The sequence below is a fragment of the Echinops telfairi genome, unplaced genomic scaffold (assembly GCF_000313985.2).
Source record: "Echinops telfairi isolate 266 unplaced genomic scaffold, ASM31398v2 ScPeMD7_23;HRSCAF=83, whole genome shotgun sequence".
Classification (NCBI taxonomy): Eukaryota; Metazoa; Chordata; class Mammalia; order Afrosoricida; family Tenrecidae; genus Echinops; species Echinops telfairi.
In genome coordinates this window covers 15,206,853-15,227,550 of record NW_022103920.1, presented here as the reverse complement: position 1 = coordinate 15,227,550, position 20,698 = coordinate 15,206,853, and the positions used below count along the sequence as shown (strand labels likewise).

General features: G+C 55.4%; 1 protein-coding gene across 1 annotated transcript in view; it reads left to right on the top strand.

Annotated features, from left to right (window-relative positions):
- CPA4 (carboxypeptidase A4) overlaps nt 1–20,462 on the top strand; it is a 23,991-nt gene extending 3,529 nt beyond the window's left edge. Inside the window, exons 2-11 of the mRNA XM_013005963.2 lie at nt 2,093–2,174; nt 2,592–2,726; nt 3,921–4,019; nt 7,126–7,227; nt 8,838–8,942; nt 9,965–10,075; nt 11,274–11,364; nt 13,391–13,590; nt 14,727–14,811; nt 18,950–20,462. Coding sequence (XP_012861417.2) covers nt 2,093–2,174; nt 2,592–2,726; nt 3,921–4,019; nt 7,126–7,227; nt 8,838–8,942; nt 9,965–10,075; nt 11,274–11,364; nt 13,391–13,590; nt 14,727–14,811; nt 18,950–19,137 — 1,198 coding nt within the window. The 3' untranslated portion in view covers nt 19,138–20,462. The remainder of the gene's footprint in view (nt 1–2,092; nt 2,175–2,591; nt 2,727–3,920; nt 4,020–7,125; nt 7,228–8,837; nt 8,943–9,964; nt 10,076–11,273; nt 11,365–13,390; nt 13,591–14,726; nt 14,812–18,949) is intronic.
- The last annotated feature ends 236 nt before the right edge of the window (nt 20,463–20,698 follow it).

Sequence of the window (20,698 nt, the reverse complement as noted above, 5' to 3'; positions counted from 1 at the left end):
AGGTCTCCCACACCCACCTCCCTACCAATTTGGATCGCTTGTTGTTTCCCTGTCCCTGGGAGACTGTAACTTTTTATCGGCGTTTCAAGCCCTGTCTTTCTTTCTCCTGAGGAGCGGCTGGTGGTTTTGAACTGTGGGCCTTGAGATCACAGCCCAATGTGTAACCACTACGTCACCAGGGCTCCTTGTAGGATGTACAGCATCCACAATGCGCAGTGGCTGTAGCATGGACTTAAGCTTACCAACGAGCATGGAGGGGATCAAGGCACCGCTGCATTTTGCTGTCCGTGGGGTTCCCCAGGAGTCAGAGCCAACTCATGGGTGACAACAGTGCAGGCGCCATGTTTGGTGCGTCCGTCCATCCATCCATCCATCCATCCATCCATCCATCCATCCATCCATCCATCCATCCAGTGATGGACATTTGGGTGTCAATGCAGAGAATACTGGCGCGCTCCCATCCATTTCAGTTGAGACCATACTTTTTGGGGTCTTTGGGGGTAGCGTCGAGCATGAGTTTGGATGGATTGGCCTTGGAATTCATCCAGGAATGAGGGATTTCCTTGTGTTTTTTTTTTAAACTTTGTTCTCCGTGGGTTTCCAATCCATCACCCACCCCACCCACCCTTTTTTTTTTTTTGGTAAGCCTGCATGCTCCCACCTGGGAGTGGTGGGCTTGTTTCTCATCTCCTCAGGGTTGGGGCCAAACGATGAGCAGACCTGTGTGGTCCAGCCTGAGCCCCCGCTCAGGCAGTGGTTTCTCCCACAGGCCTTGGCTGTTCTCAGGGGTGCAGGTGAGACGAGTCGTTCAGGGGACCCCTCAGCTCCAACACGTCCAGACCTGCCACCTGCAATGGCGGCAACTTTTCAGTGGGCTTGTTCTGCCTCCTTGAGACTGCGTTAGCCCGCCCCCAGAGCCCCTACAGCCTTCCAGAACAAAGTTAGGCTCAGATGGAGTGGAGTTTCTGGCAGGGAGAGCCTGCACTGCCACGTGAGGCTGCCTGGCTAGCTCCTGGTGACAGCCCCATTTTCTCTGTCAACAGGTCCTTCAGCCCACAGCCCTCTCCAGCCGCTCTTCCCGCATTCACTCCTGTCAAAGGGATGACGCATGTGACAGTGTCGAGTGGGGGCTCATTCCACTGTCACCTAGCAACAGCCGAATGGATCCCCGGGCTCTGAGCTGGCGTGGGGCACAAAAGCAGCTTTTCAGCCGCTGCTCTCTCCCACTCACACACCGGGCTTCAAGTGATGCAGGACGAACCGCAAAAGGGCTTTGGCCGGGGCAGGCCCACGGGCCTCTCTCAGGGGGTATGGGGAGGGCAGTTCCCGGGTCTGCTTCAGGACCTGGGGCCATAGTCACTGCCCATAGCAACCCACGTTTATATAGGATTCTGGAGCTGGAAGTAATGGAAGAACCCCCTCTTCCAATAGCTCCCTGCCTTTTTTTTTTTTTTTTTCCCCTAACAGGAAGTGGCTTAGCCTCCAGGGACACTGGCTCTGTTCTCTCTCCCAGCCCCTCCCAGCCCATGGGTCCGCCGGCATCTCAGTCCTTGACATTGAAGAAGTGCTTCTTTATGTCCGGAGTTAGCTGTGTGTGTAACTCAGGAACATTCCTTGCTGGAAAAACTATATATATATATGTGTGTGTGTGTGTGTTTTTCATTATAAAGTAATATGACCCCTTTACAGAAAACAGATACAAGGGAAGGGGGACTGGGGGGAGGAAAAAAAAGTCAGTCTTCCATAATCCCACGACCTGAGCATAAGCCCTGTCAGCATTTGGTATCTTTCCGTTGTCTGTTTCTCTTCCAGCACATCTGCTTTTTCCATACTTGTGATCATGGCATACGTACAATCTCGCGTCCTGCTCCTTCACTTACCATTTCCCTTAAAGCTATACCACGAGTGCTTTTTCGTCTTTGCCACGTCGTCTTATTTTTAATGGCTATACATGTATACCCAAAGACTGGACCATTTCCTCTTGAGCGGCCCTGCTTACGTCTGGGGTGGTACCTTTGGGTTTCCTTGTCCAGCTGAAAGCTCCCGGGATCTTACATTGCTGTTGTTCGGCTTCTCCTCTGCCCCCTTCCAGGGACCAAGTCCTTCGGATTAATGTCAGGAATGGAGAGGAGATCAACAAAGTGACTCAGCTCATGAATTCGGACAACTTTATGGTACCTTCTAATTCCTCTCGGGGATCTTCTCACCTGGGTGGGAAGAGGCATTTGTGCCACTGGCCTTGTGCATTGTATTCTTCCCGAAGATTGGCCAGTAAACCAGGATGAGTCAACACACCATCTCCACGTGGAGACGGTGACAGGGGCGAGGTGTGGGTGAGCAGCAGTGCTGTCCTGGAGGGAGGTGGGAGGTGGGAAATACAGACCCCATTCTGCTGTCTGCCATGGACTTACGGGTGCTGGAGCTCAACTAGACAAGACTGGCCGGATCCAGTGTGAAATGGCTCTGCTCTTAGACACCCAGCCCCCTCCAGAGACCCCCCCTGGCCTTTCGCAGTGGTTCTAGAGAATGAGCTCCTTGTGCCTTTTACCCGATCTGTCCTTTAACCTGGTTTTTACTTCTGTCCAATTCAGCTCAACTTCTGGAAACTCCCCAATACCTTCAATCGCCTCATGGATGTCCTAGTCCCATCTGTCAGCCTGCAGCCAGTCAAATCCTTCCTGCAGTCCCAGGGCTTAGAATACTCCGTGGCAATTGATGACCTGCAGGTGGGTAGGCCAAGGACCCCCACTGGTCTGGCAGCCCATCCAGAATGGACCTGAGAGAGTTGCAAGTTCTAGCCCCACCCTTTTCCATCTTAGCGATGGGGAGAACAGGGGCGGGATCTGGGAGGAAGAGGGAATTCCTGTAAAGATCCGTAGTCTCAGAAGCCCTATGCAGCAATTCTCCTCCCTCCTGTGGCTTGCTGTGCGCTGGAATCAACACCATGGCAGTAGGCTTGGTTCTTGGTTTGGAAGTAAAGTCAACGACTTCTTCCAGGAGCTCCCATGTAGCAGACAGCGCACAGATGGGCTATGCAAACACACGGCTCAGGATCCAAATTCGGATTTTGCAAACTACTTGCTTTGGGACTTTGGAAGAGCTCTTAACCTCTGGAGCCTCGGTTTCTTCATCCTTCACATGGTGGTTGTGAGCCCTCAATCATAAGCTGATGGGGAAGACTAAGTGATCAAATGCACGTCCAAAGCCCAAGAGTGCCTGCTACATTCTAGACGCTCCACAAAGCTGAAGTTCCTCTGCCTCTTTTTACCGAAAGCCAGGGGCCAGAGCAGAGCAAGACTGGGAGAACAGTCCTACAGGGTACCCTTTGCGCAAGGGTAGTGTTACCCACAGCCCCCCGTAGGGGAGAGTGCCCCTTCTGAGCCAGACACCAGCCTCACGTCCTGTCTCTGAACAGCAGGGCCGCGTCTGGCTCGCGTCGTCCTCTCCCTCACCGGGGTGGGTTATGGACTAATTGGTGATTCGGCCTGGGAGTTTCCTGATGGTGTGAGCAGCTGTGAGCTTATTAATCATCCTTGTATGTCACAGGCATCTGCCAAGAACCTTCAAAGTATGAGTGGCTATAAGAATTTCTTTGTTTCTGAATGGTTTCCCAAGCGGGGCACTTGAGAGGCACTGGATGCCAGATGCGGACTGCTCTCTAGAGACTCCGAGTGCAGAATAACCAAAGAGCACATATGTTGCTGCCAGGGAGTCGGTGGGTTTTGAATGAGGTGATGCAAGGCGGGCGCCAAGAAGTACGGTTTCATAAATACGTGGGAGCAATCTGACCCCGTTCGAAACCGTGATGCCGGTGCTGCTTGAGATGTGTGTGTGTGTGTGTGTGTGGGGGGGGCTGCCATCTTGGTCAGCCCGCTGGGAAGGCCACGGCTGCTCTCACCACCCTGCCCTGTGCGCTTTAGTCCCTTCTAGATGACGAAGTTAAGGAGATGCAGTGGATCGAAGGGAAGGAGCGGAGCGGTGATGATTTCAACTATGGGGCCTACCACTCTCTGGAAGCTGTAAGTGTTTCAGAGTTGGCTGTACTTCTTCCCTGCCTCCTGGGCTCGGAGGACCCCTCCTGTGAACTCTGGAAGAGAGTCGGCAGTCTTTCACACAGTCCCACTCCATTCTGTTCCAGAGAACACAGTAGCGCTCAAACGACACATTGTCTCCAGCACCAACCTTCTCTTCTTAAGCTGCCCTGGGAAGAAACCCAGGGAATAACTTCAGTCATTGCCAGCCCTTGTAGTTCAACCTCCGGATACCCACCACGGCCCCTCTATCTGGTTCAGTCCGGAGAAACATCTTGCTTATTCCGGGCAACTAGACAAGTGGTGACTCCCAAGGTTAACCAAGTATTTCCACTCATTTATCACGACCACTTAGACTGTAGGCTTGTTCCATAACGTGTTTCGGTTCTATGTTTAGTTAGAAACCATCTTACACAGACGACTAGCTCTCAACCCATCACATGAGAAGCTCGGGACCAACCATTCCAGGCACCATCGGGCTGGAGCTGTGTCACGCGGCCTGCGGTTCTCTTAGGGGCCCTTCGCGGTCTTCCCCACGCACCTGCAGGCTCCCCACAGCTCAGGAACACTTGCCAGTTCTAAATTGGTGCTCTCCTTCAGGACCAATGCCAGTGAGCCCACGAGGCTCTTCAGACAGACGTGGTTTCTCGCTGTGGGCTTTTCATCGGCATGTACTTGAAGTCAGTCGGTTGGTTGTGTTCTACCCACCTCCCTAGACAATTTCCACTCCTTTCCCCGTGGTTGCCGCAAGTCTCGCTGATTGTACACCCTTCCAACCGCACTGCCCCTCACCCCCAACCCCAATCCCTCTTGCGACCAGTGGCAAGACAGCTGGGTGGAGTTAGGAGTTCCGTCTGGGGTCAGGCCGGAAATCGCAGCGAGTGGGCCCACACGGGGATCGGGCCCCGGGTGGGTGTCTCATGACCGCGGCACTTTCCTCAGCTGAGCTAACCTGTCACAAATTCCACCAAAGACCCGTGAAGGCTCAGCCCCCTCACCTGCCTGCCTGCAGCTGGCGGCCCGTTTTCCCAGCGACCTTGCACAGGTGTACAGCTTGCTTTGACCTTGGGTAGTGGACTGGGTGTGCTCCCACCTCCCGCTAACTGGATCCCACCTGTGCTTCCTGAAAAACAGCCTGCAGGCCCTCAGGGTTTCTTAGGGCTCCCGTGGGATGTCACGTGGCCTCTGGCCAGGGTTTGGGGTCCCAGACCTTTTGGGTGGTTGCTGAGGTGGGTGGGATTTTTGTGGGCTTCTCCTGATGCGGGCAGTGTGACCCTGAACCCACCGCTGGGCACAGCCGGGTGACTTAGCTTCCCACCGGCTTCCCTCTCATGGCTCAAAGGCGTCTTGCTTCTGCCCCACTTCCCAGGGTCCGTGGGTCAAGTTTGCTGGGCCTCCTGCATGGCTAGAACAGCTCATCCTTGTGTCATGAGCTCAGTCCCCTGCCTTGCCCCACAAGGGACCCAATGCCTTCTCCTCCTTTTTCTGGTTTGCGATCCATCCTCACTCCCTGAGGCAGAAAGACAGCCCCTCAGCTGAATCTCCTGCCCTCCCCTCTGGCATCTACAATCGTTCCATTCCTCCCCCTAGCCCCCACCTTGCTTTTTAAGTTTCTGAACTACACTGTGCACTTGAGACGTGCCGTGGTGTTGTATCTGCCCTTCCTGTGCGTTTGGGGCGGCTTCTTGCTTCTTGCTTCAGTTGGCCGTCTTGATTACAAGTCTGACAAGCCCTTGACGTGTGGCATCAGCCTCGCCTGGGTGCCCATTTGTCTCCTCTGCGAAGTGGTGCCATCCAACTTTAAGGAATCACTATCTACGGTATTTATGTATTCCATCCCATCGATCCGCAAAAGGCTGGAGCAGATCAGATGGATGGATTCCATCTCCATCAAGCCCCGTTTCCCCAGGAAAACAAACAAGCCTTCTTAGCCACTGTTGAAGGGTCTCCACCGGCTTCCCAAACCCTTTAGAGCAGCGGTTCTCAACCTGTGGGTCTCTCCCTTCACAGGGGTCGCCTGATTCATCACAGGAGCAAAATGACAGCGATGAAGTAGCAACGAAAATAAGTTTATGGTTGGGGGCGGGGTGGGTCACCACCACATGAGGAACTGTATGAAAGGGTCACGGCGCTAGGAAGGTTGAGAACCACTAGTCTGGAGACACCCCCCCACCCCCCACCCCCCGTGGGAGGTGCAGCTGCAGGCTGTCAGCAAGGTGGCCCATTGGGGTGGGGCGAGGAGCTCCAGCTTGTGTCCCTATGTGTATTTGTATCTTATGAACCCAACCTTTCTTAGCTCTATTGTTTTGTTCATACGATGTTTCCTCTCTCGGGAAGAAGCCCTGGTGCCAGAGTGGTTAAGCTTTGGGCTGCGGTCCACAAGATCTGCCCTGCGAAACCCCAGCCGCTCTGAGGGGAGAGAGATGGGCTTTTGACTCCTACAAAGAGGGACAATCTTGGTCACTTCTTAGAGGACAGTTCAGGTTCCCGTCCCAGTTCCAGCGTGGATGGCTGTTGCTATGTGGATACGGCTGGCGGGGCTGGGCCTGGCTCCTGTGGCTGGAGTGGTGGGGTGGCAGGGCAGGGATGGGCGGGCGGCCTCTCCCAACTGAAGTTGGCTGATTCCAGGGAAGAGGAGCCATGAGCGTGTCGTGAGTTGAAATCCCGAGGTAGCACCTTTCTGCCGAGGCATTTCCAAAGCCCAGTGTCTGTCGGATGCACTCGAAATAGAGATCAGATGAGTCCACAAACCACTAACTTTCACTCATGAGTTTATTGCTTATAAGTTGTTGTTTGCTTTTTAATACACATTGACACTTTGTTGCTGGAAAAGAAAAAAGAGCTGCAGTTTCAGAGCCCACAGGGACAGATCTACCCTGTCCTGTAGGGTCGCCATGAGCCGGAAGGGACTCGATGGCAGGGAGCTAGCGTTTCATTCTCTCTCTTCAAAAAGGTTGTTGGCACATGGTATTTAAAGAGAATAAACTTTTTGAAGCCAACTGGTTTTGTCGCCCCTGAGGCGAGGGGGCTCTGAGAGATCATCAAGACAAGACCGACTTCATGGACTCCGAGTTGGTCTGATTTATCTGCTTAGATTTACCGGGAGATGGACAACATAGCGACAGAGTTCCCTGACCTGGTGACCAGAGTGAAGATCGGACATTCCTTTGAGAACCGGCCTCTGTATGTATTGAAGGTGAGGTCCAGGCTTCGGGCTTCTGATGGGGGCAGTTGGTCAGGACCTCCCTGGCCTCAGGGAAGAGCGCAAGATCTGAAGACATCCGGCCCAGGTTAGAAGTTGGCCTTTAGCTGATGTGGGGGGAGTCGGAGTGAGCCCGTCCATCCAGCAGTATGGGGGGGGGGGGCGCGGTGTAATTGAGGAAGGTCAATATTTCAGAAAGATTGAACCACAATCTTTCCCCTTCATCCCCACCTTCTCTACACTTGATCTCAGTCAAAAGGCCAAGAACCGACCTTGTCTTCTTTAAATAACCAGGTGAACTGGGATAATTCTACAAGCTCCATTGGCTTCTTAGAAAAGCTGAGTCTCTGGGTGGTGCGTTCAGCTAACGCACTTGACCACTGACTGAAAAATCCCCCCAGAAGCCCCTTCCAAGCAAACTTTGGTGATGGATGTCCCCAAACTCAGAACCATTGCTAACCTTCCCGAGTTCAGCCCTCCTTTGAAACCGTTGGAGTTGGCCATGAGTGGGCATTGACTTCATGGCCATTGGCTTGGCTCAGCTGATTGGGAGAGCAACCTACCATGCTCGTGTTAGAGGTCATGGAGGCGGTTTTCAGCCCAGCCACCCAGCCACGGGTCTTTGACTGCACCAAGGACAACTTCCAGGTCTTTCTAACAGACCCAGGTCACAATGGTGAAGGAGCGAGGGACCGGCGACTCTCATATAGATGACAGTGCAACCTGTGTGAGCTAGATGGCCTTGCTCTCCCGAGCCTCAAAGGTTTGCCATCTTTGACAGGGAACTGGCTTGTCCCTTAGAGGAAAAGATTTGAGCTATCTTTCCTGCACAGGTCTCTGTCTTACACAGTTACTGACTTCCATAGGTTTCTCTGTGTCTAAGCAATCCCGTTGGATGAATGAATGATTAGGACTTTGGAGATAGGAACCATGGGACCAGTGATCCTGCGAAGAGTTTGGCAAACCCTTAGCAAAACCCTGTACACCTCAATGAACTCAGACTTGCAGCCCTGGGCACATTGCCAGGGGGAGCACCTCAGTCTGCCCCTGAGCTGTCAGCTCCCAAATCATGATGTTTAGATCACATTCGCTGAGCACCTGGAGACTCTGCTTGCGTTCGCTCCAGCCTCTGACCATGGCCAAGGCAGGAGGCAGAGTTCAGTAACACCATTGACATATAGCTGTAGTCAACCCCTGACGTCCATTTGAAAAGCAAATCCATTTACTCCATCGACCAGGACAGACCGGTTCGTGCCCTCTGTGTGTGTCTCTCTCGGGGCATCCTTTTAGGTCTTCCAAGAGACAGCATCTAACTGGTAATCGCTGTGTCATTATGCTTGCGTTTATTTTCTTTCGCTAATACTTCCAACTAGAGATGCGCACAGTCTGCCTGGGGGCCCCACCAACCAAGCAATTGAGTTCCCGGTCACAAGCAGCCAGATGAGGAATAGATGATGCCCCGGTAGACGGCGCCCTCCAGAACATTGGGTGTCTGAATGATCTTAAGTGGATTAAATGCATAGGAGCAGGGGAGGGGCGGTGGGGACAGGGAGGCAAATGGAGATGTGGCCTGATGGTCCCCTCTGGCCCCTTTCTCTCTGCAGTTCAGCACCGGAGCAGGGAAGCAGCGGCCAGCCATCTGGCTGAACGCAGGCATCCATTCCCGAGAGTGGATCTCCCAGGCCACAGGCATCTGGACGGCGAGGAAGGTCATGTCACCTGAGATTAGCCAGGAGTTCTGGTGGGGCCGGGAGGGCCCCTTTGGCTTCCCATGTGGCTGGGCACAGGGGACAAGGTAGAGAGGCGCTGGCTCCAGAGGCAGAAGAGAAACACAAAGCTGAAGCGCAGTGGTCAGCCCACTGAGGGGAAACGGCTGGAGGCACTCATGGGGGCACGTGCCTTGTGGGTCACACAGGTGGACCCAGAACTCTCAGGGAGGCACGGTAGCAGCAGACTCAGCCCAGTTTGGCCTTCTTGCCCCTTTGGGTCCCACGGGTCCTTAGAGACCTCCTGCGGACCCCCTCCCCAGCCCTGGGAAGCCAGGCTTAAGCCAGCTCTGGAAGAGGAGAGCAAGCACCCCGGTGGTGTAGTGGGTTCTGTACTGCCTGGGCTGCTAACCACAAGGCCAGCAGTTCAAAACTACCCGTTGCTCTGTGCGGTTAAGACGAGGATTTCTACTCCAGTCAAGAGTTGGAGTCTTGGAAACCCTCAGGGCGCCTCTACCAGTCCCATACGGTTGCTATGAGTCCCAGTGAACTTGCTGGCAGTGAGTTTGATTTTGAGTTTTTTTGAGGGGAGGAGGGAACACTTCCTCCGACCCCTTTGATGCAGCATGAAATGCCTTACGGTCCCTGGGTGTTCCAACAGTTAGTGAGCTACTATTAGCCAGAAGGGTGGGCGTTCAAACCCATGCCGCGACATCATGGAGTCAAAGCCAAGAGCATCCCAAGCGTCCGGTCTACTCTCATACCACACGGGGTTGCTTTGAGTTGGAATCATTTCCACGGCCACTGACTTCTGATCACGTGTGGCGCCTCCACTCCTGCCCCCTGGGAGGACTGACTGAAGTGGATGTCACTCAAGCAGCCAGGCTCCACAGAGGGTTTTGTAGAGAGCTTTGAGGCTGGGGGTGTGGCGGGGGGGAGGGGGGGGGCGCTGCTGTTCTCCATACTGGGCATCTGGGGGGATGCACGGGTAAGGCGTAGCTGACCAGTGTTCTGTCCTCACTTAGATTGTCTCCGACTACATGAAGGACCCAGCCCTCACCTCCATCCTGGGGAGAACGGACATTTTCTTGCTGCCTGTGGCCAATCCTGATGGCTATGTGTACACCCAAACCAAAGTGAGTGACACCCAGTGGGCTGGGCGCGGCGTGGAGGCTCCCGTGGAGCGCCTACCTTTGTCCCTAACCACCCTGGGGAGTCTTTTCACAGACGGGCCTCCTTGGGCTTTCATTTGCCCACCCTTCTCATGCTGAGGACCACCTGGGGATTCTTTTTTTTTTTTAAGAGTAGAGTCTCATGAGCCCCTCTCACTGATCTTGCAAAGCTATCCACACGCCCTGGTTCTTCTTGGTATCTATTTCCTGAAGTATGTGGGAGCCGATTCTAAATATCACAGGAGCGCCTCCTCACCCCAGAATCTTCTGGTACACATTTCTCCCGGATGATAATTAAAAACAGAACAAAAGATGCCACACCACGTTCAGCTTAAACAATCACAACAGCAAAGACCAGCATGGCCTTCTGCACTGGGCTGCCAACCAAACCACAAGGTCAGCGGTTGGAACCCACTAGCTGCTCCTCGGGAGAAAGATGAGACTTTTTGCTCCGGTCAAGATGTACAGCTTCTGGAACCCACAGGGGCCAGCTCCACCCTGTATTATAGGGCTGCTGCGAATCAGAATAGACTTGGGTGTTGGTCTAGCTTAATACCTCCCAGTACCTTAAAAAAAAAAGTCTTTTTAAAGGCCATTTATTCCCATCAGGGTCCCAATGAGCTCTGCACACTACATATGTAGGTGATGTCTCTTCAGCCCCTTAGCCTTCCATCCACACCCTGCCCCTCGCTCTTTGGAGAGACCAAGTGGTCTGCCTCACGTTTGGAATTTGGCGGGTGGCTGCTTTGTGGCCTACAATCTGCCCCCTTGTCTACTGTTTCCTGTAACAGGAAGTCAGATCTGGAGGCGAGATTCCATTCAGGTCCTGTGTGTGGTGTGTTTGCAGGAGGGTGGGGGGAGGCAAGAAGGAAATAGAAACTCTGCCCTTTCAGTGACCTCCCCGATGACCGAAGCACACGATGTCCGTTTGTCCAAAGTCAAGCGTTGGCCACTGGCGCAGGTGGCGTCAGTTTGGACCTGGCATTGTGAATTCTCCGCAGGGAATTTGGGGTGCATCTCTCCTCTCTGGGGGTTGGCGAGTGAGGACAGGAGCCCAAGGAACCCTCCGGACCCCCAGTAGCTCATCCGTCCCAGGCTCTCCCCCTCCTGGGCCCCGCTCCAGCGCCTCGACCTATCTTGGAACCTTTTGTGGACTTTTCAGAACCGGTTCTGGAGGAAGACACGCTCCCAAAATCCCGGGAGCCGTTGCATTGGTGCTGATCCAAACAGAAACTGGAACGCCAGCTTTGCCGGTAGGTCTGGGACCGTTTTCCAATCCTGCTGCCCCTTGGAGTCTCCTGGTCCACTAGGACCCTGAGGTCCAGCGAGGGCCCAGGGTCCAGCCTGGCTCCTCGGCTGAGTCTCTGAGAGGCCCCGGAGGAGCCCCTTAGGCTTCTCGGTGTCTCTGCTTTTTTTTGTTTTTTAATCTCATTTTCATCCTCTTGAAAGGGGGTGACTCGGTAATTCCTGCCTTCTCCGGGTTATCATGGGCCAGAGCCGCTTTACTTCAGGATGGCAGCCAGGTGGTTTGTGGAATTCTGGGTGGGGGCAAACCCTTGACGCTCTTGGCTGTTAACTGAAAGGGTGGAGGAAAAGACCACTCAGAGGCCTCTTGGAAGAAAGGCCTGGCGCACAGCCGCGGAAACCCTTAGGGAGCACAGTTCTACTCCGACCCACACGGGTCCTCAGAAGTTGGACTTGACTCTTGATGGCGACCGTATCTCCCCCTCCTCTGTCCCCCCCAACACCGCCATCTTTTAGAACACAACCCACCTGGTCTGAGATGTCAGGAACCCTGGTGGCATGGCGGGTCACGCATCGGGCTACTAACTGTGAGGTTGGTGGTTCACACCTATCAGCCATCCGTGGGAGACAGATGAGGTTTTCTGTTCCGTAAAGATGTGCGGTCTCGGAAGCCCACAGGGCCAGTTCTGCCCTGTCCGGGAGGGTGGCTATGAGTCGGCCTGGACTCACTGGTAGTGGGTTTGAGTTGAGCCTTCCAGGTTCAGACTCCAGGGTCTTCTTGACCTCTGGTCATGCCACCTTCTCCCAGGTGAGTTGCTGGGTGGGTGAAGGTCTTCTGGTGGCCACAGAGAAATGCCCACGCTGAGGGCACCTGATCCTGCCATGAAGGTGAGCTGCCAGCCGCATGCCCTTCCAAGTGCCTGAAGCCAGGCAGCAAGAGTTAGAGGACCTGGGTTCTCAGTCCCAGCTACTTAAAGACCCTACAAAGGTGCCAGGGCCTTTCTTGTATATTACCTGACTTCCTCGCCTTCCGCGAGCGAGTGGAGCGGCATGACAGGCGGGCCCACCTCGGAGATATCTCCGGCTTGGTTCCCGACCACCATGGGAAAGCCATCACCGCCACAGGGCACGGGGTCTGTGAGTGGGCGGTAGCCCTGTGATGCAGTCTGAACGATGGTGGGGATGGGGACACAGAGACACGCAGGGAGCACAGGCCGTTGGAACAAAGGTGCCCGTAGACTTCTCGACCGACGTCCGCCGGCCACCAGCCTTCTCTGTGTCTGCAGGAAAGCGAGGTGTGCCCGTGTCTGCATGTGTCTGACCATGGCTCTCCGCCTGCTATGGCTGAATAGGGCCAGGCCTCAACTTCATCCTCCGCTACCAACGCCACGCAGTCCTTGTTCATGCCTCAGCAGCACCCCGTGTTTGGTGTTTGTCTCTCCAGGAAACCCGCAGAAAAACCTCCGAGGGAGGGGCACTGGGGCTTCGGGCGAGGAGCTGATAGTCAGTGGGGACGGTGGGCATCGTCAGGCCAGCTCTTCCTGCACCGAAGAGGGTGGGGAGTGGGGTTGGAGGAGAGGGCTTCACACCCACCTGAGCTACCTCGGGAAGAAAGTGTGGCAAGACATGCCCAAGGCAGTGCTCCGGAATGCCTGTCGAGTGATTAGGAGCTCTCAACTTCAACCGAGGATTATCTTTGACAGCCCTTGGCCACGAGGATCCGAGCCAGAGAATGCGTTGACACCTGTATAAATGGAGTCATTTGCATTATTAATTGGTATTCATATTAACGATCGAGAGTACTTATTAATTACAATTCATTGTCGGGTGTGATATTCATTATTCATAACAGCTGCTGTGGGCGCCAGGCAGGGGCAAGGCTGTTCATTGACAGGGGTCCTGTGGATCTCCCTTCTCTGTGTCCCATCCACAGGCCACGGGAGGATCTCTCAGTGGCCTGCCCCGGGGCTGATACCTTCAGACCTTTCCCCTGGGCCTGCAGGTTCACGCTTCTGGGCCGGCTTCCATCCGCAGGTCAGGGAACCAGCGACAACCCCTGCTCTGAAGTGTACCATGGGCCCCATGCCCATTCGGAAGTGGAAGTGAAGTCAGTGGTAGACTTCATTCAAGAACACGGGAACTTCAAATGCTTCGTTGACCTGCACAGCTACTCGCAGCTGCTGATGTATCCCTACGGATACACGGTCAACAAAGCCCGGGATGCGGAAGAGCTGGTGAGTGGCTGGTTTCACCCGGGGGTCCCGCCAGGGGCTGCCCAAGTGGTGGCCCTGTGACTTCACAGAGGAGGTCAGGAGCCTGGACTTGGGTCAGGAAGGGTCCAGCCTTCCAAGAAACCCACACTGCAAATCCTCCCGAGAAACCCTGCTCGGATACGCAGGCCAGTGGGGTGGGGGGCAGGAGGGGGGCGGCAGGGCACGGCGACTTGGCATCCACAGGAGGGCAAGTGGGTGGTTTTGGTTCCACCCTCCATGCCCCTTGGGAAGCACCATCAGGTTGGCTGGGGACAGGAAGACGCAATGGCCCTCACTTCTGTGAGTTCCACAGTCTCCCCACCCACCGGCCCTTCCTTCCTGCTTGGCTTTCCAACAGCAGCTTGCTCTGGTGAACTGTGGTGGACAGGCGGGGACCCCGGGACAGGGGGGAGGCATCCGGTGTGGAGCAGGCTCCGATATGCAGGGTGACTCTGGCCAGTCTCTGGGCCAGTCAGCTTGAGCTCCCTCTCTGCTTGGGGGCCCCTGTAGGCCCAGGAGCCCCCAGGCTGATCCACCCCCACCTAGGGCTCATGGCTGGATAGGGCCTTGACTCTGCATGCCCCCCAACCCTTGGTCTTCCTACTCGGGTGTCTGTTTGGAGCTCATCTGATGAGGGGTGGCCCTGCCTCTCCCTTCTGACTGGAACAGCCACCTCTTCGGTGGTCCCTCGTGTTCCTGGAAAGGACACCCCCTTCCTTAGGACAGGTGGATGCTGCCTCCTGGTTTGGGGGTGCATGTGGGCGGTGGCCCTCTAGCTATTTGGAGAGCTTGAACCCAGACTACCCAGTTTCTGGAGCCAATCCTGTCCTCATACTTGCCACAAGTGCCCTCCCACCATCTTGGCCCTCTCTTCCCACCACCATCCCCAAGGGCCTTCCTCAAATTGGAAATGAGGCACGGTGGGTGGGGCGGGAGGAGGAGTTAGAGGAGCCCGCCCACCTCCCTCAGTTCACAGTCTGGTTGGTGGGAAGGAGGAAGGGACAGAGGGAAAAGCCAGGGGGCCGGGGAGGTGTGGAGCATGTCCCCAGCCTTCCCAGTGGGGAGCAGTGGAGGGCTGTGGGGGTCAAACCTCTCTCACTTGCCGTTCCCTATCCCAGGACAAGGTGGCGCGGCGTGCAGCCCAGGCTCTGGCTTCCCTGTCAGGCACCGAGTACCAAGTGGGTCCCATCTGCACCACTGTCTGTAAGTACTTGCCTTCCTTGTTAGTTACTTAGAAAGCCCGAGAGAGGGAGCGTGAAGTGGGGTCTTCGAGAGCTGCCAACTGGATTTCTGATGTCATGGTCTGATGGGTCTTGTTGCCAGGAATAGACTGAACGAATGTCAAGCCTGTGTGAGAGTGGCTGTTGGGGTGTTGTAGATGCCCCCGCCCCGCAATTAATGGTCACGTGGGTGAGTCGGCCAGCACCTGGCCCTCACCTGCTCCAGTGAAGGGTCTGATCATCCCTGTGTCCCTGACCCTGGGTGCAGCCATAACTCCTTCCCCAGCACTCCTCCCAACCGCCCCACGCTCACCCCCAGCGCAGCCAACACCGTTGCCTAGCCTAAAACCCTGCCACTCAGGGAGCAAGTATTTACTGAGCGCACACTATGTGCAGCCTGCACACCGAAGCCGCCTGCCCCTTGGGGCCTCCACTCTAGTGGGGGACACAGACAGTCAGTAGCACAGTGGAGGAGAAGGCCATTTGTGCCCAGAAACAAAAAGGGAAATGCTTCTGGGGGCGTCGGGGGAAGAGGGCACAATTGAAGGTGCGCAGGTGTCTGCAGAAACAGCACCCAGGCTGCTGGGGTCAGCTGCCGTGGGGTCAGCTCCAACGCAGGGAGACCCATGTGGTCAGAGCAGAACGGTGCCCCCCAGGGGTTTCTCTGGAAGCAGCTCGCCAGGCCTTTCTGCCTGGTCTGTCATCGTCCGGGGGCGCTGCGGAAACCTTTTCAGCAGCAGAGCAACCTGCCAGCCTGCACTGAAGGGTGGGGCAGCTGCGTGGGAGATGCACTGGCTGGGACTGGAACCCCAGTCTCCCTCATGGAAGGCGAGAATTCACCCCCTGAACCACCACTGCTCTCCTTGTTCAAACTGGTGGCTTCCTTTTCCCGTCTTTGCCCCCTCCTCTAGCTGGTGTCCTCCAGTTGGCCCCACCTTCGGGGCACCTGCCACTTGTCTGTATCCCTCCTCCGTTCCACAATGGTCCACTGGTCCATCTATCTCCTTCCCCTCACTAGCTGTGCCCGGCAGGGCCACCTCCTCTCTGGGGCCCTCGCCCTGCCCTGCGGGGATCTCCGCAGGCTCCCTTGGGTTTGGCTGCAGGAAGCCATTATTAGCATGATGTTGGTGCTTGCGCTGCTAATTGCAGCAACAACCTATTAATTATTCATGGTTTATTATTACTGTTGTTATTAAGTGGAGCTCTGCAGCAAACACAGCAGCGGGGGTTCACCACCTTCAGCTTCCTCAGAACTCTGGCAGGGCTGGCAGGACGCTAAGGGAACGTACAAGCACGTCCCTGGAAGAGGTCTCCTCGAGAGGCCTCTGTGCCTCACCAGCGGCCTGTGTTTGGTCCAGATTCCAGTTTGAACAGTGGTCTTGTCCTCCCACCTCCACATGCATTCTTCTCTCCAGCCGAGGCTCGGCCCAAACCCAGGCATAGTCCTCAGCTGCCGCCAGCAGGAGAGGAAAAAGGCTCTCCCGAGGGCGGTCCAGGAGATGCAAAGTCCCCTGCCTCTTCCAAAAGCCCACTGTGTCCTTGATAGAGCCTGTCTGCTTCCTTTGCATTCCCAAACAGTCAGTGTCTGCACTAGGACGTTCTCCCGAACCCCACGCCCAAGCTACCGAAATTGTTGATGTGTTTCCCTCCGAGTGCTGGCATTTTCTTACTTAACCTTCTATTTGAGATGAAAGGGGCACTGGCGACATAGTGGTTACATGTTGGGCCGCTGCCCTCGAGGTCAGCAGTTTGAGAGCACCATTCACTCCGAGGGAGAAAGAGGAGGCTTTCGACTCCCGTAAAGAGTGACCGTTTCGCAGACCCACAGGGGGCAGGTCTACCCTGCCCTCTAGGGTCACCATCAGTAGGGATTGACTCGATGGCACTGAGTATTTTTTTAGATGATATGAATTCTAACATCGATTCCACACTTCCCTGCCCCGCTAACCAGGGCACGTGGAAGGGTCAGGCCCCTTTCCTCATGACTGAGTAGACGTGCATCCATCAGTTAGATATCCTGAAGGCCGCCCATGCTGTATGGGTGGGGGTGAATCCATGGACTGCATCGCCCCGGCGGCCTGTTTGGCTCTGTATCTTCTTATGTCTGCTTCCTCCTGTCGGACTGGAATGGCTTTCAGGCAGACTACCTCCAGCTGCCCTTCGCCCAGCTCCCCCTCGCCGATTCTGATCTACAAAGGACTTAGAAGCAAGCTCTTTGGGCTTGCTCAGCTCCTAGCTGAATCGTGGATCCAAAGGATGTTCGTGGCAGTGTTGTTTAGGGTAGCAAAGACTGATGAGCATCTAAAGGCCCATCAGTGGAGTGCTGGATAACCAGTTGACACATCCATTAGAGAGGAACGCTCAGCGCTGTCCTGGAACAATCTTCCCCTGCTCACTGACGAGTGAGCGCGCTGTGCAGAGCCTTGTTTATCGTCTGTCCCCACTTGTGTTTAGAGAAAGAGGAGGCCGCCTTTGAGCGGGGGTACAAATAGAGTGAACGCTGGTGAACTTGATGGCTCGGACCTGTGTTGGCCTCTTAGGTGTGTTCTGAAATGCTGACGCTTGACGGGTCAATAACCATGGAAGCTGCTGGTGCCATGATGGGCTGTCCAATCGGCATTTTCTCAGGATAGAGAAAGGCTGGCTGTGGGGCCTTTGGTTAGCTCGTTGTCAACCAGAAGGGGCGTGGTTCGAACCCATCTAACATCTCTGGGGGAGAAAGACTGGGTGGTTGGTATCTATAAAGATGGTAGCTCAGGCAGCCCACGGGGCTGGTTTGACCCTGTCACACGGGTCACCGGGAGGTGGAAGGGGCCCAGAGGTCCCTGACAACAACAGAGGTTGGGCAGAAGCAGAAGGATACGCCTCTTGACTTTACAAGGCTTTTAGCAAGGGGCAGTCCCAAGGGCTGTGCGTCCTTTTCTCCACGGCTACAAAAAAATCTCCCCCAACACTTAGCTGGGGCGACCACCACATCCCTCGTGTGGCTCCTGTGGGTCAGTCGTTCAGGGCAACTGAGCCAGTGACTCCAACCCAGGGCTTTGCACCAAGTTTCAGTCAAGATGTCTCCCAGGAGAAAGCAGGGACCGATTGCAATGATGGACGTCTAACTCCTCCTCGCCCCACCCCACCAAGGGGATGAACACCAGAAACGTGGGTGAAGGGAGACAGCGGACAGTGCAAGATATGAAAGCAATCATAACTTATAATTTTTCAAGGGTTCACGAGGGTGGGAGGAGCGAGGGAGGGGATAACAAGGAGCTGATCCCAACGGCTCACGTAGAAAAAAAATGACGATGGCAACAAATATACAAATGTGCTTGACGCGTTGGACGTATGGATTGCTGGAAGAGCCGTCAGAGCCCCCAATAAGATGATTTATAAAATAAATAAATAAAGGAAAAGGAGAAAGGGAAAAAAAAGATGTCTCCCAGGACTGCAGCCACCCAAAGGCTTGACTGGGGCGGGAGCTCCACTTCCGAGGTGGCTTGTTCAAGTGCTGGGCATGTCCATCCTGGGTCCTGGCAGGAGGCACCAGCTCTTCGCCCCAAGCAGTCTTCAGAGGCCTGCTCTAGTGGCTTTACAGTGACAGCTGGCTGCCCCCCAGTGCATGATCCAAGGGAGGGCGGGCCAGGCAGAAGCCGCTGCCCCTTTTATGCCCTCGCCACATGCCTTCATTTCTGCAACATCCTATTAGTTACACAGGTCGGTCCGCCATGCTCAGTGTCGGAGCGGGCTGCCCCAGGGTGTAAGTAACACCAGGAGACAAAGCTCCCTGGGGCCATCCTGGAAGCAGCCAACCGCACTCCATTTCTGTAAAGATGGGTGCTCTGTGACCTGCAGGAATCTCTGCTGTGAGTCACGACAAGGTGGGAGTGAGGATGGACAATCTCTTGTCGGGAGACGGGTGAAGACCTCACGATGGGTGAGGTGCGCCTGAGGCTGCGGACCAGGTACACATCGACATGTCATTGGCTTGACGGCTTGTAGCAAGAACTCTGGAGCCTTCAGGGACTACCACGTGGTAGGCAGGATTTTTGGTCCCTGTTGTGCCTTTGGGCCCCTTCCCACCTGGTTGCCAAGGCAACCAGGCTTCAAGGAGTTCTCTCTTCTATTCACAGACCCTGCGAGCGGGAGCAGCATCGACTGGGCGTATGATAACGGCATCAAGTATGCCTTCACGTTCGAGTTGAGAGACACTGGCCATTATGGCTTCTTGCTGCCGGCCAGCCAGATCATCCCAACCGCGGAGGAGACTTGGCTGGGTCTGAAGACCATCATGAAGCATGTGTGCGACCACCTCTACTAGACCAGGACCCCCCACCCCCACTCCACTTCCATTTTAACCAAGCCCCCAGGTGCACACAGGCAATGCCCGTCTTTGGAATGGGGGTCCCTTCCTCCTCCTGCAACGCAGAGCCTCTGACCTTGTAAAGAACCCGGCAGCTGCTCTCCAGCCCTGGGTCCTGCAGGTGCGCCTGTGAGGAGCACCCTTCAGCCTCCCCCAGCCCCAGCTGGTGCCCTTCCTGCTATCTTTAAGTCCTGCTGCTTGGCTGAGCCCTTAGCACATTTCCTTCAGATCACACATGGATCCTCCCCTCACTGGTGGTACACCTCCCTCGACTTTGTTTTGACATCAAAGAACATCTGCGATGGGCCTCTACCTCCTCCACACCCACTCAAACCCATAACCTTGGTCAGATAAGGGGCTCACCAGAGGTGCCCAAGGACCCTAAGATCGCCTTCTGAACTCATTTCAGCAAGGAAGTAGATGCCCTTAAGTTGACCAGCCTCACCTTCCGGAACACGCTTTCTTTAAGCAGAACATCCTCCCAGGTCATCAGTACGGGCTTTCTTTTTCTGGGGATGGAGGGGCAGCCCGATGCAAAGTCCAGGATGACCTCCCATGGCCGGGCCAAGAATGCCTGGATCCCACAGTCCTCCTGGGCAGCCCTGGGGGTGCAGTGAAAGCACTCAGCTGCTAAGCAAATGGCCAGTGATTAAAACCCACCAGCCGCTCTGTGGGAGCAAGGCTTGGCAGTCAGCAGATGCCAGTGTTTCCCCTGGGAAACCCTCCCGGGCAGCGTCCTCCTAGGGACACGGTGAAGTGGGCCGGCTTTGAGGACTACGGGATGGTTTTCCTTAGAGTTTGTATCATCGCCCCCCTTCAGGGGTGGGCATTCCTGGGATACCAGTTTGTATCATCGCCCCCCTTCAGGGGTGGGCATTCCCGGGATACCGGAGGGAATGTCTGTCCCCTGAGGTCCTGGTCAGCCAGTCACTCCAAGTGAAGTGGTGCTGGCAATAGGCAGGATGCTGAATGACCCCTGCCCACCCCACCCGGAGGACCCACCCGTCTGCCGTTTGAACTCACTTCAAAGAGCTTGCCCTCACCCCACAGGCCCTAAATCACCCCCCTGTCGGGGAAGGTCACATCTGGCGGCATTCCTGCCAGGGCTCTGGCATTCCCTGGCTGGTGCTTTTCTCTCGCTGGGGAGCACCTGGAGGAGCAGGGATGCACCAGCTGGTTCTCCTTGTCCCGTTGCTCCTTCGACCTTTGCAGTGGGGTTTGTTTTTAGTTTTTCTCCACCTGTCTGCAGCTCCTATCTCCCTGGCCTGGGGTGTGTGCGGCATCTGGTTAATAAACACGGTTCCCTGTGACTGTCCTGTCATCTCCTATTGTTCACTGACACCTGAACAGAACCGAGGCCTGCCTTCGAATTGACGGCTCTCTGCCACGTCGGACAGTGTGTGCTAATCCCTGTCCCTCTGGCGTGACAGGTGGGGAGGCCACCTCCTGGGGCACCGTTCCCTGGGTGATGTCGTTCTGATCCCCAGGCCTGGCTCTTAGTGTCCCTGATCTCAAGCTT